Source organism: Ceratotherium simum, chromosome 22 (assembly GCF_057802395.1).
Source record: "Ceratotherium simum simum isolate JZ-2026a chromosome 22, ASM5780239v1, whole genome shotgun sequence".
Lineage (NCBI taxonomy): Eukaryota > Metazoa > Chordata > Mammalia > Perissodactyla > Rhinocerotidae > Ceratotherium > Ceratotherium simum.
In genome coordinates, this window is record NC_141921.1 from 29,405,360 (window position 1) to 29,422,626 (window position 17,267).

At 36.5% G+C, this 17,267-nt stretch overlaps 1 protein-coding gene across 6 annotated transcripts in view; it reads left to right on the plus strand.

Annotated features, from left to right (window-relative positions):
• The window catches only part of EYA3 (EYA transcriptional coactivator and phosphatase 3), a 101,168-nt gene that overhangs the window by 20,780 nt on the left and 63,121 nt on the right, over nucleotides 1–17,267 (plus strand). For 3 of the 6 annotated variants that reach the window (XM_087446459.1, XM_087446456.1, XM_087446457.1), the window contains 2 exons: nucleotides 6,342–6,378; nucleotides 7,082–7,182. Coding sequence is in view for 5 of the 6 variants with exons in the window: in XM_087446456.1 (XP_087302582.1) it covers nucleotides 7,150–7,182 (33 nt within the window). In the remaining variant the exon portion in view is untranslated. The remainder of the gene's footprint in view (nucleotides 1–6,341; nucleotides 6,379–7,081; nucleotides 7,183–17,267) is intronic. The other 3 variants (XM_004425823.3, XM_014784056.2, XM_087446458.1) reach the window with 1 other exon arrangement.

The window sequence follows — 17,267 nt, forward strand, 5'->3', positions numbered from 1 at the left end:
TGTTGAGGAACCCTTTTGTAGAAGTGTGTTTTTTGTTTTGTTTTTTTTGTGAGGAAGATCAGCCCTGAGCTAACATCCATGCCAATCCTCCTCTTTTTGCTGAGGAAGACCGGCCCTGAGCTAATATCTATGCCAGTACTCCTCCTTTTTTTCCCCTTTTTCTCCCCAAAGCACCAGTAGATAGTTGTATGTCATAGTTGCACATCCTTGTAGTTGCTGTATGTGGGACACGGCGTCAGCACGGCCAGAGAAGCGGTGCGTCGGTGTGCACCCGGGATCCAAACCTGGGCCGCCAGTAGCAGAGCGCGCGCACTTAACCACTAAGCCACGGGGCTGGCCCCTCTAGAAGTGTTTTTAAAATGACGTACTTAAACATTTTACTGTGCAAACCTTAAAACATTCAACATTGTACCCCTTTGTATCTGCTTTTGATTCTTATCAAATTATATTTAAGCTGTTATTATTATGCTATAATTGATGTAAAATCTTAAGTTTTTTCACCTTTAAATGAGCTTGTATTGAAATAGGTTACAGTTTCCATTTTAATGTAGAATGTTCAATAGTATTACAGCATAGGTAAACCATTCTCCACATGTTATTTCTAATTTTTCACTTCTGTGAACAACGAACTTACTCTATTTTTTTAAATAGTGTTAGCTTTTTACTCTTCTTTAATGGCCAGGGAGGGGAGGGGAACTACAAAAAAAATTGTTCAGGCCATGGGCAATTTTATGACCTCTTTTATACTCTAACGAGAGGATAGTCTAAAGATACATACAATTTTACAGCTGTGCCTGAATATTCTTATCATCTTATAGCCCAGATAACCTTAGATTTTGTTGTTTAGATTTATTTTCGGGAGTTTAGTAGATGTGAAGTGATATCTTAAAAATATTAAAGTTTGTTCAGTTAGTAGTGAGAATCTTTTTCCCAAGTGCTGATTTGATCTTGGTGGTTACTTAAATGATCTGTTTGTATCCTTTTTATGGATGTATATGTTAGTCATTGTGGGCCACGTAACAGATGATCAGTAAATATTGAAGTGGTTGGGTTTGTATTATAGACATTAAGCTTTATCTGTCATAATTACTGCAGGTATTGCTTCCATTTGTTATATCCTTTTAATCTTAGACTTATTTCTCACTGCATGAAAGTTTATTTTATATAACTGGATCTGTCGATTTGTTGCTTATGTTTTCTTCTATTGCTCAGTATGTTATCTCTTTTCCACAGATGAGATAAATATGCTGCTCTGTTTTCTCCAAAATTTCTTGAATGCTTATTTCCTCATATATTTAGAATAAATCATAGTGTATGGTGTAAATATATTTTTCTCCACATTGGTATTCAGTTTTCCTGACAATATTTTTAAAATATTGATTTTTCTCCCCGTATAAGCACTTTTAGATTTGATCATTGTTTTGGTATTTCTAGTCTCATGGGTCTTTTTGTATTTTTTTATCGTGGTAAATATGCATAACAAAATTAACTATTTTAAGCATTTTTAAGTATACCATTCAGTGGCATTAATTACACTGACAGTGTTGTGCAACCATCACCACTATCCTCTAGTCTCTTTATATGGTATATTTCTACTTTAACCTAAAACATTATTGCTGTTATTCTCAGGCAAATTGTCTCTGAATCTCAGTTGCTTGTCCGTAGTATAAGGATGATACCACCTGTGTCTTAGGATAATATGGAGATAAAATTAGGTAAGACAATGAATGTAAAAATACTTTACATTCATTGCATTATATATGCTAAGTAAATGATTGCTCTCTTATCCTTCCTGCTATAATTGGTTTTAAAGACTGGTGTAGGGCAGATCTTCCTTAATTGCCTCTATTAGTCTCCTCTCCTCCAAGATATTCATTGTTATTTTTGCTTAATTTTCAGTAAGAAATTTGTAGGTATTGGAATAAACCTTTGTTTACTTCTTATTTCAAACCTAATGTATATATTCTATAGATTAGGAAGCCCAAATTACTACTTAGTATCATCCCCACCAACACTTTACTGCTAAAAAGCATTGTTCTGCAAGAGACCACAGAAATGTTTTCTTATGTTTTAAAACTGTTTTTCCTGACATCTTTTCTGATTTTGCCTTATAAGGCCTTTTAGTTTATAAATTAGAATTTATTTTGAAGAGATATCTTTAGGCTTTATGTTTGGTACTTTGGGTATTAGAACACTTGTTTCTGAATTCGTTGATAGATCCCCTTAAGAATAGATCAGTTATTGTTGAAAAACAATACTTAAAGCAATCATCTTGAAGCCATTAGAAGAGGATATTTTGCTTTTTGTTTTCATTCTTCAAGGTATGCACATAATTATATTTGAGGATACTATGGAAAATATTTGCTAATTACCTACTTCTTTTAAATCCTAAAGTAATCCACATATTAATAAAAATGTTAAGTGATGATATACCACTTTTTTGATACTTCTTCAGACTACTTTTGTTTATAACTATTTTTGCTGAGATATATTTAATTTTGGGAAAAATTTTCCCAGGAAAACTTCTGTAGCCTTTTCTTTGGTGTGCTCTAAAAATGTATAATAAGGCTTTGGAAGGAGTATTAAATAGATTTCTAAAATATAGTGTAGTCAGTGATCAAATTTTTGAGCTGTTTTCTACTTAGAACTGTATCAAAGATATTAAGTTAACCCTTGAACATCTCTGTGCACACTTAGCCACATGCAAGTTTCCCCTCTAGGACCTGTAATCAGACACTGTTGCTCTATCTAGACACTTCTCTTGATGTTGTAAATTAAGAGTGATGTATACTTTGTCTTCATTGAAAACAATTTGACCTTTATTCTGTGTTAAAAAAAAATATGTGTATATATATGTTTTATATAAACATATATATTAAAATATAGGTTAAAATATTAAATTATATGTTATAATTATTATATATTATAATTATAGTAATTATATATTAGTATATATTATTTAGCATATATTAAAATGTATTAACATATTTTTTATTTCCCTTCTTATACTTAAGAGCTATAATAACACATTGAAGTAACCTAAGTTCTTGCATGTAGCCATTTGTAATTACAGGATTATAGTATGTTGAATTTGGTACAAAACAGAAATTATGAGGTAGAAATCTAATTAGAATTTTGAAATAAAATATTTGCTACTAATTATTTCCCTTCTAATTTCTAAGGATTAAAAATGAAAATTGTGGCTGCCATATTACAAAAGGATCTTGCTTTATCTGTGAGCATGTGAAATCACAATATTTAAAATTGTGTGACCTTTTTGAATCAAACCAAAGTTCATATTTTTTCATTATCAGAATTTGCAGGGCCGGCTCCGTGGCTTAGCGGTTAAGTGTGCGCGCTCTGATGCTGGCGGCCCGGGTTCGGATCCCGGGAGCGGCCCGAGGCACCACTTCTCCGTCCAACGTGAGGCCGAGTCCCACGTACAGCAACTAGAAGGATGTGAACCTATGACATACAGCTATCTACTGGGGCTTTGGGGGGAAAAAACTGAATAAATAAAATCTTTAAAAAAAAAAAAAAAAAAAAAGAATTTGCAGATAGGGAAATGTGAAGTCTTAAAAAATACTATTTCTGTTGTCAATTGTAAATTTTCCCAGATTTCTGTCCATGAAGGCTTATAGATACTGACAAACTCTCTCCAAAAAAGATGATAAAACAGCTATATTTAGAAACCAAGGGCCGGCCCCGTGGCTTGGTGGTTAAGTGAGCGCGCTCCACTGCTGGCGACCCGGGTTCGGATCCCGGGCTCGCACCAACGCGCTGCTTCTCCGGCCATGCTGAGGCCGCGTCCCACATACAGCAACTAGAAGGATGTGCAGCTATGACACACAACTATCTACTGGGGCTTTGGGGGGAAAAAATAAATAAATAAAATCTTTAAAAAAATAAAAAAAAAAAGAAACCAATAGTGAGAATTGAAACTAGAAAATTGTGAAAAGACATTACTATCCAAATGCCTTAAAGGTACTTAAGATTAATTCAGAGCGTGTTTTGTAATTTCATTGCCTGTTTGGCTAAATTATAATTATATTCATTTAAATTACATAAAGAATTACTTTCCACTTCTATGTCAAGCTGTTGTATTATTGGATATTTTAAAAAATGAATCTCATTGACTATGGAATAATGTCAGGTTACATTAATGGTTAAAAAAAATCACAATTAAATTAAACTCTAGAACCTAGTCCATGGAAATGAGAATACTAAGATTTGTATAGTAATTCTGTACTTTTTTTTCTTATCAAATACTGGAGCACTGTGTCTGTGTAATATAACACTTTTATCTGGTTGCTAGAAACGTGACTTATGATTGTAAGCATGTGACACTTGTAGAAAATGGTGTTAGATCTTAATATTAAAAGTTTTAGCACATTGATAAGTGCTAGGAATGTGGTAAATACTTGCATTCTTATATTTAGTATGTTTTTATATTTCAGGTCTTTCAAATTACAGATTATTGGAAGGAAGGAAGAATACTGTATTGATGGAAAGTAGTATCTTAGATGCATGTTGTGATGGCATTACATAATTTATAGTCATTATTAATATATGTTATACACAGATGTAACAGAATGTATGTTTGCAAACTTCAGACATGACACATGTTGCCAATAAAATCCTAGAAGATTCTGTAATAAATCATATGCTTTCCTTGTAGATTGATTTTTTTGTTTTAAAATGATCAAAATTATTGGTGGTCATTAACCAGTTACTTGATTTTTAAAGTTATTTTTCTAAATATAGAAATCATCTATGCCCCTTTATTCCCCTATATTGAAATGCTGAGAAATTAAAGATAATTTTTAAGATGGAAACAACAAAGGATGCTCATTTTCAAAGAAGAAGAAGTAGGAGAGGTAGAAAGGAATGTCTTCCAATTTTTCCCTTAAAGGTTTTCTTGCAACTTACCGTAGAATTTATTTCAAGAAAAATAGAAAATTTGTCCCTTTCCATTATAAAATCACTGTAGTATTACCATATTTCTAAAAAACAAAATTCAAGATTTTAACATTTAGTTTTGCAGGGCTTGAGAATTTATTTTCCCACTATTAAGAGTAGTATTTCTTAACGTTTAAAAAAATCTTTGTTCTCCTTTAATGTTGTTCGTATTTTTACAATAAATTAGTTCTTGTATTTAAAACAACATTAAAGCACATTATAGAGTATCCTTTTTTTTTTTTTTTTTTTACAATTTTCCTTAACCTTCCTCTTGCTCAGAGATAGATTTTATAACCCTTCCCCCATGAGAAGGAATATCCCTTCCCTCTCCCTTGCCAAAAATCTGCTAATTAGTGATTGCAATTATTGCAGTTATGGGCTTCAATTAAGTAAAACATGGAGTATTATCACATTTTGTTTAGGTGAAAGCTGATCACACAAAAATTCAACAAATGAAATATTAAAGGCATTACATTTCTCTAATGATTTGGCCCTATTTTGCTCTTTCTTGTGGAATGAAATCACATATGTACATTATGTACATTTAGACGGTATTAAAATCCCATAAAGGAAAGAAAAGACATTTCAATTTAAAACTAAGATAGAAATAAGCTAGTAACATAAAAATGTTTCCTGTTTCACAGTAGTGAGTCAGTTTCACGTCACATTGATTATGGTCTTCTGAGTAGAACAAAACAAGTCCAGGGAAGATAGCTCCTGTGAGCTTTCGTTATTGCGCTTTGTAATTCTGCAGCACTAGTTATCTACGTCATGTAGTATGAGAACTTAGCTTTTGAGGCTCTATGTATGAGCTACACGTGAGTGCATTGAGCATCAAGTGCTTCCGACCTTTAAACTTTTTTTTTCTTTTGACATTCTAGATCAGGGCAGGAAGTAAAGCTGTGTCAGAGTTGGACAGTTTTGCATCTAATTGGATCCCTTACATGTGTTTTCTCTTCTTTTCCCATTCTGGAGTGTGGCTCTAAAATAAAGTGTGTTGTATTGCACCAAGATAGAGTAGTGGAAGCAATAGAAGTAGTGGTGGTATATTGGCACAACTGAAGTTTTTCATTTCCCTTTTCATGTTATTTATCTATTTTAATTACTTCTGTAATAAGATTCTATACTTGCTTTAGCTTTATGTGTTAAGTTGGTTACAGTTGTTGGTAGAAGAACTGAAAACAAGTGTGACCTGAGTGAAAAGCATAAGCAATCACATCTGTTTCGGAACCATGCTAAATTCATTTTTGTTAAATAGAAATAGAGTTTTTTATTTTTAGTTTTCTAATGTCTATCTGTCTCTCTTGCCAGCACGGCACAGTAAGATGTTCTTACCAGTAAATGTGGGGCTTAGAGTCCTGTTTTTCTTTTTTCCTTTTTAGTTTGAAGATCAGGACAGGAAAAGCAGGGTCTGAGAAGGTAAAGATTTTGTTTAAATAATTGACTAGACAGTATATTTAGTGGAGCTCGTTATTTCAGAATAAAATTGGATCCTAGCTTTACATGATTATTTTTTCCTTAATTCTAAAATTCAAGGTTTTACTTTACTTATTTATTTGCGTTACTAAAATAGATCCAGAAGAATTGAGTTTTCCTTTAAGTTGATTACATATATACAGATAGTTGATTGTGAAAGTATTTAATTGATATTCCAATTTGTCCTATTTAAAGTGATTCTGTGTGTCTGTGTTAACAGTTATATAAATGTTCCACATAAAAGCAGGTTAGATGTTATCATAACTTACTGACTTGCTAGGCTAGTTATTATCATTTTTTGAATGTAACTCTAATCCTAAAAAAAAATTGTTTTAGTTATCTGCACATGGCTGTCGTTATAAAATGTTTAATGCATTAGGCACTCTAGTAACCATGTTTTAAGTACAGAAGAAGTGGTTTCACATGTTGGCTTTTGCAAGATACTATAAAAGTCATCATGTATACCTATCTTGAATTGGTGCAGCATGTCAATTTTGAAAAGCCACGTGCAAGTTTGAGATTTGGAGATTGGAACTCACGTGGAAAGCTTGGGGTAGCAGAAGATTAAAAAATTATTCTCTGATGGCCTCAATGATAATGCTTTAAGAGTATATAAAGTTTTAAATCCCCCCTCTTTTTTAAACAGACTGTGAAGACTGCTGAGAGACACTTGCAATCCAGTCACATAAGCATAATACAGAAATATTGGTCCTCATGGAAGAAGAGCAAGATTTACCAGAGCAACCAGTAAGTATTTCCTATAACAATTTAAAGTTGACTGTAGAAAAGCTAATCTTAAGAGATTTTAAATATTCAGTTAGACTGCAGATTCTAGATCAGAAATAAAAATAAGGAAAAGACTCCTTAATACTTTCCTTTTAAGAAAACAATGTTATATGTTCTTAAATTCATACTTTGTTAACTTAATGCTTAGAAAATTCAGCATTACAAAGTAACTATTGTATTTGGAAATGGCATTTAAAAAAATCAGTGGCTATTCTTACAGTTTTTAGAAATAAAAGAGAATATCTATCTGTTTACGAGTCAAACAGTATACAACATTTCTGCCAGAAAATTTAAATTTATCTTTACCTAAATTTCCATGATTTAATTTTTTTTTCTTTCTTTTTTTTTTTTTTTGTGAGGAAGATCAGCCCTGAGCTAACATCCATGCCCATCCTCCTCTTTTTGCTGAGGAAGACCGGCCCTAAGCTAACATCTATTGCCAGTCCTCCTTTTTTTCCCTTTTTCTCCCCAAAGCCCCGGTAGATGATTGTATGTCATAGTTAAACATCCTTCTAGTTGCTGTATGTGGGATGCCACCTCAGCATGGCCGGACAAGCGGTGCGTCAGTGCGCGCTGGAGATCCGAACCCAGGCCACCAGTAGTGGAGCGCGAGCACTTGACTGCTAAGCCACGGGGCCGGCCCTCCCTGATTTACTTTTTTAAAAAGTAATAGTAGTTGAAGAGAGTATAATTTGACCACTAGCTAATTCTTAAAAACAGGTAAGATCCTAATTGAATTCTTAATTTCTTTTAAATATTTAATATAAATAAATCATTTTAAATGTCTCCTAGTGATACAGATTTATTGCCTTGCTGTGACTACTTTTTGGTTTTTTTTTGTCTTTCTAAGTGTTTTTTGATCCTTAGCATTTAAAAAAGAACAGCAACAGTAATCATTCTTTTAAGATACTTTTATGTTGAAAGGTCTTTTCCTTTTGTCTTGAGTTTCTTTTTCTGAAGTTAGATAAATGCTGATTCAGTTTGCTATCCTGAGTGAGCCTCTTGCATTTCATATTAAGAGAGAATATAGAGTGGTACATGTTTACCCTTCTTTATGAAAATCCAACCTAGAAAACGTTGAATTTTGAAAGCAGATAATAGGGTATGTTTTTCATGTTCTAGATGTATTCTTATATCACAGAAGGATGGACACTAGCTTCCATTTTGTGTGTGTGTGTGTGTGTGTGTGTGTGTCAGGAAGATTAGCCCTGAGCTAACATCTGATGCCAGTCCTCCTCTTTTTGCTGAGGAAGATTAGCCCTGGGCTAACATCCATGCCCACCTTCCTCTATTTTATATGGGACACTGCCACAGCATGGCTTGACAAGTGGTGCATGAGTGTGCGCCTGGGATGTGAACCTGCAAACCCCGGCCCGCCAAAGCGGAGCGCGTACACTTAACTGCTACGCCACTGGGCCGACCCCCTAGCTTCCATTTAAATAATGAAGTCCTTTAATATATTTTTAATATTTTTCTTTATATTGAGAAATGCATACTGATGATTACTTTACCATTATTCTTTTAGTCTTCTTACTTAGGATAAGTTTAAAACTTAGGAAGACATAAAAAATTGGTAAAATGACCTTTTGAAATGTTGAAATGTCATCCCCTATCCCTGGTGGGACTTTAATAATCAGGGAAATGGCAGGGTTAAAAATCATCCTCAGCAATGTGTCTGGGATATGCACTGTAAGAACAAATAGCTGAATTAGAGACACTAAATGTACCAAGGAAAACTATGTCATTGAGTTTTTAATGAAAGACAGAGATCTAGTCACAGTTTCGAAAGTGTTATGTAAGTGTTAGCATACTGTTGACATGGGTATTGTCGTTAGTTACCCCTTACCTATTTAAGGTAATGAGAATTGTGAGGCTGACCTGCTGACGGGTCATCTTTTTTGCTCTGCTTCATTTCTTTGCCGTTCTGTTCAATTTCTATAACATGATGTACAAAACCTGATTGTTACTTCAGAGGAAGGTGAGAAATTAAAGCACTTTAGAAACACATTTTCTGCTGATAATAAGTGGTGAATGTCGTGGGACATCATTTCCTTATTGATTTGTGCCTGGGTCTTAATTTATAAACATGACTGAGTGACAGTACAGAAAGGTCAGTGCCATTGAAAGAAAAGTTTAATGTTACTTACAGTTCCCTTAGAAATGAGAGGCGTGGCACACCACATAGGGCCACAGGGGAAGCACCAGTTTTGGTCAGGAGGCAGAAGGGAGCTAGGGGAAGACACAGGCCACAGCCTTTCTTGGGATTTCTATAGGCGAGGTGAGGCAAGGCAAGGCAGGGTAGACAATTTAGGTTTGGCTAGTTTGAATAATTCCAGTGGGTTTTGGCGGCTAGGGGCTCTTATTAGATGTCTGGAATCTGGCCCTGGGTTGGTTTAGAGCAGGAGAGATACAGACTTGGTGTGTGCAGGTTAGATAAAGGAGGTGGTTCAGAGAATGAGCTCTGGACTGCAGGGGAGATGTAAACAATTTTAGCCCTTAGTTTGGCCCTGTGATTAGTGGATGCCGAATAGACAATTACAGAATCTAAGAAAACACAGAATACCTATGACCTGTTAAAAATAATTAGAATAGGGGGCCGGCCCGGTGGTGCAAGCGATTAAGTGCGCACGCGCTCCACTGTGGCGGTGTCCGGGGGTTCGCCAGTTTGGATCCTGGGCACGCACTGACGCGCTAGTTGTCGACCCATGCTGTGGCAGCATCCCATATAAAGTAGAGGAAAATGGGCACGGATGTTAGCTCAGGGCCAGTCTTCCTCAGAAAAAAGAGGAGGATTGGCATCAGACGTTAGCTCAGGGCTGATCTTCCTCACAAAAAAAATAAAAATTAAAATTAATTAGAATAGGAGGAGTAAACATCAGGCTTTGAGGAGAAAAACAAGTTTTCACAGGTTGTAGTAGAGATCTAATATGTGAGTGGAAAGAATGGTCGTATCCCAAGTTGATGATGATAAGTAAAGTCAAGATTTTTAACCCTTCTGTTACCTATATGTAGAGAGAGGTATTACTGATGTGTATTATTACTGGAGTTATTTTAATCCCATTGTCTCTTCCTTACTGAATCATCCCTCTCTTGTTTCTCTACTATTTGCTTTCTCTATCTTAAGATTAGTTCAAGTCATTGTTTACAATGCAACATAAATCCTAGCCTCCAGTTCTTTCACTTTCTCTTTTTGCCACTTAATCCTCAATTCTCTGCAATCAGAAATGGTTCTCTCTGTGGTCATCACTTACCTTGAACTCACTGAGTCTTTTTCCCCTAGTCTTTCTCTTTTTCAGCTACTCTGAAGCAGCTCATATTATTGTCCAAACTGGAACTCTTTTGAAGAGTGAAAGGGAACACTAATCAGACTAGATTAAGAGATACAAACCAAGACTATTCCTGGCGAACTGGAAGCACTTAAAAACTCCTTTATGGCCCTTGGGAGTGCTCTCTGAACTCAAGTTTTTAAAGGACATACATGCATAGGAAAAGTTTTTAGAAGAATATATACCAAACTTAATACTGATTATTTCATGGAGGTGGAGGGGCAGAGAATAAGGTCCTCTATATTTTATTTTATACATATCTGTATGGTTTGGATTTTTTAAAATATAAGCATGTGTGCCTTTTGTATTTAAATTTTAAAAAGAAATTAGTAATACTGTAGACAGAAGAGGTGGTAAATGCTTACAACCATAGTGTACTCTAGGCTAAAACATAGAAAAGGAATGAAGCTTGGGAAACATTCTTAAGAACAGTAAAAAGGACCTTAAGGGACTGGCCTGGTGGTGTAGTGGTTAAGTTCACATGCTCCGCTTCGGCGGCCTGGGGTTCGTGGGTTCGGATCCCAGACGTGGACCTGCCCACCGCTCATCCGGCCATGCTGGGGCAGCGTCCCACATACAGGGTGGAGGAGGACTGGCACAGGTGTTAGCTCAGTGACACTCTTCCTCAAGCAAAAAGAGGAAGATTGGCAACAGATGTTAGCTCAGGGCCAATCTTCCTCACCCAAAAAAGACAAAAACCTTAAAAATTGTGTTTTGGGCTTGGTGGGTAAGGAGAAGAAAGGGATGGAACAAGTGGCTAAGAGAGAATGTCTTTACTCAAGCTCTAATTTCTTTTTATCTTCTCTATCAAGGGGAGTAATCTTCAAACTGTAAAGGCTAGCATATCTGAATTTTTTAAGATTTTATTTATTTATTTTTTCCCCCCAAAGCCCCAGTAGTTGTATGTCATAGCTGCACATCCTTCCAGTTGCTGCACGTGGGACGCGGCCCCAGCATGGCCGGAGAAGCGGTGCGTCGGCGCGCGCCCGGGATCCAAACCCGGGCCGCCAGCAGCGGAGCGCGCGCACTTTTAACCGCTAAGCCACGGGGCCAGCCCTGAATTTTTTAAAAAATATTTTATTCCCGTATTTATAAGCAAGTGCCTAAGTTATTTCAAATGAGTTTTAATCCTCCAGACTCATAGAAGTTTTATCCCATAAACCTAAAATTTACAAGCATGGCTGCCAAACCAGTGTTGATCATCTGACAAATCACAGAGTGAGAGACGTGCTTGAAATAATACTATAAACAAATGTCACACTGTTCAGTTTTTTTATTCAAAGGTGGTGGCAGGGAGGAAGGAATTAGGTGCTGGAAACCGTAGATTAGTATTAGTTCAATGCTGATTAGTGACAGCATTCTAAAACAGATTATTGAACAGACCTTTCTGGACACTTAGAAAAAGACATGACAATCACCAGGAGCTGTTATATATTGTCTTTAAGGACACTCAACATTTTTATTGATAGCTGAAAGATTTAGGATATAAATGGATCAAGTATCTATGTGACAGCTGGCAAGAATAACTGGTATTTTAAATTAAGGTATCAAAAGGTAACATGTATTGACTTAACATTACTTCTTCAGGGACTCACAGTATGTAAATTACAGTGTGAAGGTGTTATACTTGATCTGATGCTGCTCTTTATACTCTACTCTTCAAACTAGAGTCTGTACATTCATCAGAGAGAGGATCTCCCCGTCTGTGGTCAGGATTCTTGCATTTTGGGAAGGTTGCTTTTGGTAACATAAAGTTATTTATGACCCTGTGATTTTTTTTTTTCCCCAAGCAGACTAAGTGTGGGCCTGTTAGTATTACTCACTAGAAGTGCCCCTCCCTCCAAAAAAGGGTCTAGGTACCTTATCTTTTATTTTCTGTCCTTGCAGTGTTGTGTCATGACTAAATGCTAGTTTTGTGTCTTGTGTGAACAAGGGATAGAAAGAGATTAAGTAGGTGAAATATTCTTTTTTCGTTTAAGTTATCAGATTTTCAGTAAGTGGAAATATATATGAATATAAATATATTTTTGCATTATATATATTTTTTTTATTTCATAGACCCAGATTTAGCAACTTTTTATTTTTCTGATTCCTGAAATTAGCACAAAGCTAAAAAGTTATCTACAGTAATCTAGTAAATCTTAGAGGGTGGTTGTATCATGGAACCAGCACAGTCCAGCAGTGATCTTCACTTGCTTTAGTTTACTCTGAGAATTGTCAAGTATTTTTAGGCCATCTTCTCTTGCCTGAATTAATGCAACAGCCTCCTCAGGTTTTCTTATATTTAGTTGGTCCCCCACCTGTTCATTTTCCATCTACACTTTATTAGAGTGATCTTTCTAAAATTCAGAGTAGATCATGTTATCTTGCTAATACTCTAAGGCCCCCTCATTACCCTCAGGGTAAAATTGAATTTCTTAATCTGGCTTATAAATACCTTCATGATTAGGCTTCTGTTTACCTGTGTAGCCTAATTTTACCACCCCTCCTCTCAAACTCATTGCTCCCAATCATAGTGAATTTTCAGTAGGCTGGGTTGCATGTTCTCTCTCTCATCTGTGGACCTCTTTATACATGCTATTACCCATGTGTGGATTGCTGTACCTACCTCCAAACACAAGTTCCCCCTCTTTGCTGGCTAAATCTAGTTTATCCATGAAGTTTCAACTTAGACTAATAATTCTCAATTGAATTAAAATCGTAGAATGTTATTAAAGGTGTTAACTGGTGAGAATATGTTGTCAACATGCAGAGAGTCAGAAAAAAAACCTTGAGAAACACTGTCTTACACAATACTTCTCTGGAAAGTTTTTCCTGACTTACTAGGCCTAATATATCCCTTCATTCCTTGGCTACTTACCCCCAATAAAAAGACTGGGGTTCGTGCCCCTTCTATGTATTCCATAGCATCTTATACATCTATCAGAATATTTATTTCACTGTTTTAGAAATTATCTATTTACTTATCTTTCTTTTCAACTAGACTGTGAGTGCCTTGAAGTTAAGGACTGTATTTTATCATGTTCCCTATCAGAAGGGCTTGATAGGGAACACTCAGTTGAATGAATGATAGCATGAATATGAACCAGAATTCTCATTAAAGGTATTTAACATTGGAGAATCTGCAGTAGGGTAATTATTAGTGGGAGCAATGCTGCTAGCTACTGTAACAAATATCCTCAGTGTCTCAGTAGTTTAATACAAAAAAAATTGTATTTTTCTCTCATATTAGTTTCATGTGGATTGACACTTTTCCTGGGCCAATCCTCCCTGAAGGCTGCTTTCATCTTGTGATGCCATTGTCTTCAACTTGTGGACTTCATGATTGCCAAAGAAAGGCAAGAGAGGCTTGAAGGATCACATAGAATGTTTTTTTGTTTGTTTGGTTGGTTTTTTTGGTGAGGAAGATTGGCCCTGAGCTAACCTCTGTGCTCATCTTCCTCTATTTTGTATGTGGGACGCCACCACAGCATGGCTTGACGAGTGGTGTGTAGGTCCGCACCTAGGATCTGAACCTGCGAACCCCAGACCGCTGAAGTGGAGCAAGTGAACTTAACCACTATGCTACCGGGCTGGCCTCACAGAGAATGTTTTTAACGGCTGGTTCTAGAAGTGGCTTACATGGCTGCAACCTGACAGCAAGCAGGGCTGGATTGGGGATTAGGTTTCAGATGAATTTTGGGGGATACAGACATTCAGTCTGTAGCATCCCATGTGTCCAGGAAGAGGAAAAAGACTTGAACATTTATCAGTGAATCCACCATAATCTTCCCTTTGGTTCACCTGTTTCGTTTTTCACACATAAAGAACAGTCTATACCTCCTTTCCCCACACACTCCTCTTAAGAGAAGCAGCCCCAAATTCCATCATTTGCTGCATCCAGATCAGATCCAGGATCTGCCCAGTAGTTTCTACTAGGTCTGGATGTGACTTCTTTTGGAGTGGTAGCCTATGAACTTAAAAATCACATATTTTGCCGGCCATCACAAGTCACACCCAGTATGCCCTGGTGGAACAGGCAGTTGTCTCTGCCACAGGTGTTTACCTGTCTAGTAATTTGGAATGCTTATTCTCACTTTCTATGTGCTAATTTCTTATGTCAGGTTCTGGAAGTCAAATTAATAATTAGATGGCTGTTCATAAGCATGATAAAGAAAATGGTGTTAATTAGTTTTGTGTGTGAAATTTCATCTAGGTTATGATCAAGCCCTTTTCCTGCTCTAAAATGTAGACTTTCTAGTAAAATAGAATGATATGCTTCTCTTTGTTGGACACTGATGGATAAATTCTGACACAAATGTTCTTCCTTTTCATAGTCTCCATGCAGATTTTATTAGTTTTTTTATTCCCAGGATTGCAGTTTGTCTAGTACTAGCATGATTTAGCCTCTTGTTAAAACTTAGAAGCCACTATAATTGTATAGCCAGCCCTGGTGGTCTAGTGGTTAAGATCTGGTGCTCTCGCTACAGTATCCCAGGTTCATTTCCTGGTCAGGGAACCACACCACCCACCTGTCTGTTGTCACACTGTGACGGCTGCATGTTGCTGTGATACTGAAAGCTATGCCACTGGTATTTCAAATACCAGCAGGGTCACCCATGGTGGACAGGTTTCAGTGGAGCTTCCAGACTAAGACAGACTAGGAAAAAGGACCTGGCCACCCACTTCTGAAAAAATTGGCCTTGAAAACCCTATGAATAGCAGTGGAGCGTTGTCTGATATAGCGCCAGAAGGTGAGAGGATGGCACAAAAATATTGGGCAGGGTTCCGCTCTGCGGGACACAGGGTCACTAGGAGTCGGAATTGACTAGTGGCACTAACGAAACTGTATGTTTGAAGTCATCTCAGAATAATTCTGGAATGACATTTGAGATGCACAATATAAATTTTCTTATCTAGAAAGTAGTATTTCTTAACCCTGTCTTGATATTTTAGGGATTCAACTTTGTTCCTGCTGTCAGTGGTGATAACTAAACTTTAACGATTGTATAGCGCTTTGTCTTTCATAAGCAGCTCTTTCTCTTTAAATTTCATCTTCACAGCAGCCCTGTGAAGTAGGTAGTTGTGTGTTTCTTTTACAGATGAGGAAGGAGCTGCAGAGAAGTAAAGACATATGGTGAATTAACTCTCAAAACTGAGCCTTGAGCCAGGATATTCTGAATTCATGTACTGGGTTATTTGTATTACTTTGCTCTGTTTAATATTTAAAGCATGATTATATTTTTTAGCAGAGGCACAAATAGAACCCTGATTCATGAATCTGCCAGTGATTCTTCCTTTTTATGTTATCTTTAGTGATAACATGCCCATAAGATTATGTCATTTTTTATGTAACAGCTTTATTGAGACATAATTCACATACCCATTTTAAAATATACAATTCAGTAGTTCTTAGTATATTCACAGTTTTTCAGCCATCACTAGAATCAGTTTTAGAACATTTTCATCACTCCAAAAAGAAACTTCATACTAATAAGCAGTCACTCCCCAATTCTCCTATCCCTTCCAACCCTAGGCAACTACTCATCTACTTTCTGTCTAAATATTTACCTGTTGGTGGACATTTCATGTAAATGGAATCATACAATATGCGGTGCTTTGTGACTGGTGTCTTTCACTCAGCATAATCTTTTCAAGGTTCATCCATGTTGTAGCATGTATTAGTACTTCATTCCCTTTTATTGCTGAGTAATATTTCATTGTGTGGATTTATTTTAGTTAACATTTATCATTTTATTTATTTATCATTATTTTATTTATCCATTCATCTGTTCATGGACACTTGAGTTGTTTCCATTTTTTGGCTATTTTTAATAATGCTGTTATAAGCATTCATGGACAAGTTTGGTGTTTTTTTGTTTGTTTTTTTTTTTGGCGATGCAGATTGGCCTTGAGCTAACATCCATTGCCAATCTTCCTCTTTTTTTGCTGAGGAACATTGGCCCTGGGCTAACATCTGTGCCTATCTTCCTCTACTTGATATGTGGGATGCCTGCCACAGCATGGTTTGATAAGCGGTGCGTGTCCACACCCAAGATCTGAACCTGCGAACCCTGGGCTGCCAAAGCAGAGCGCGTGAATTTAACCACTATGCCACTGGGCCGGCCCCCATATGCAAGATTTTGTGTGGATGTATGTTTTCATTTCTTTTGGTTATATAGGAGTGGAATTGCTGGATTATATGGTAACTCTATGTTTTAAAGGTTTATTTATTTTTATTTATTTATTTATTTTATTTTTTATTTTTTTTCTCCAAAGCCCCAGTAGATAGTTGTATGTCATAGTTGCACATCCTTCTAGTTGCTGTATGTGGGACTCGGACTCAGCATGGCTGGAGAAGCGATGTGTCAGTGCGCGCCCGGGATCTGAACCCGGGCCGCCAGTAGCGGAGTGCGCGCACTTAACCGCTAAGCCACGGGGCAGCCCCTAACTCTATATTTAACCTTTTGAGGAACTGCTAGACTGTTTTCCAAAGTAGCTACACTATTTTACGTTCTGTCAGTTTCTAAATTGTATTGTTCGAACCCTATTGTAATCCAGTGAAATCTGTATCCTTTGAGTTAGGTTACCTGCCTCTGGTGCCAAGGTAGCACATGCTTCCTATCCTTGATTTACGGGGGGATATAATTGTCCCAATCAAGGTGGACAATGGACCATGAAAGGTAAAAAATCAGCTGACAACATTTTCCTCCCCCAGACTTTTTAGTTTGGTAGACATGA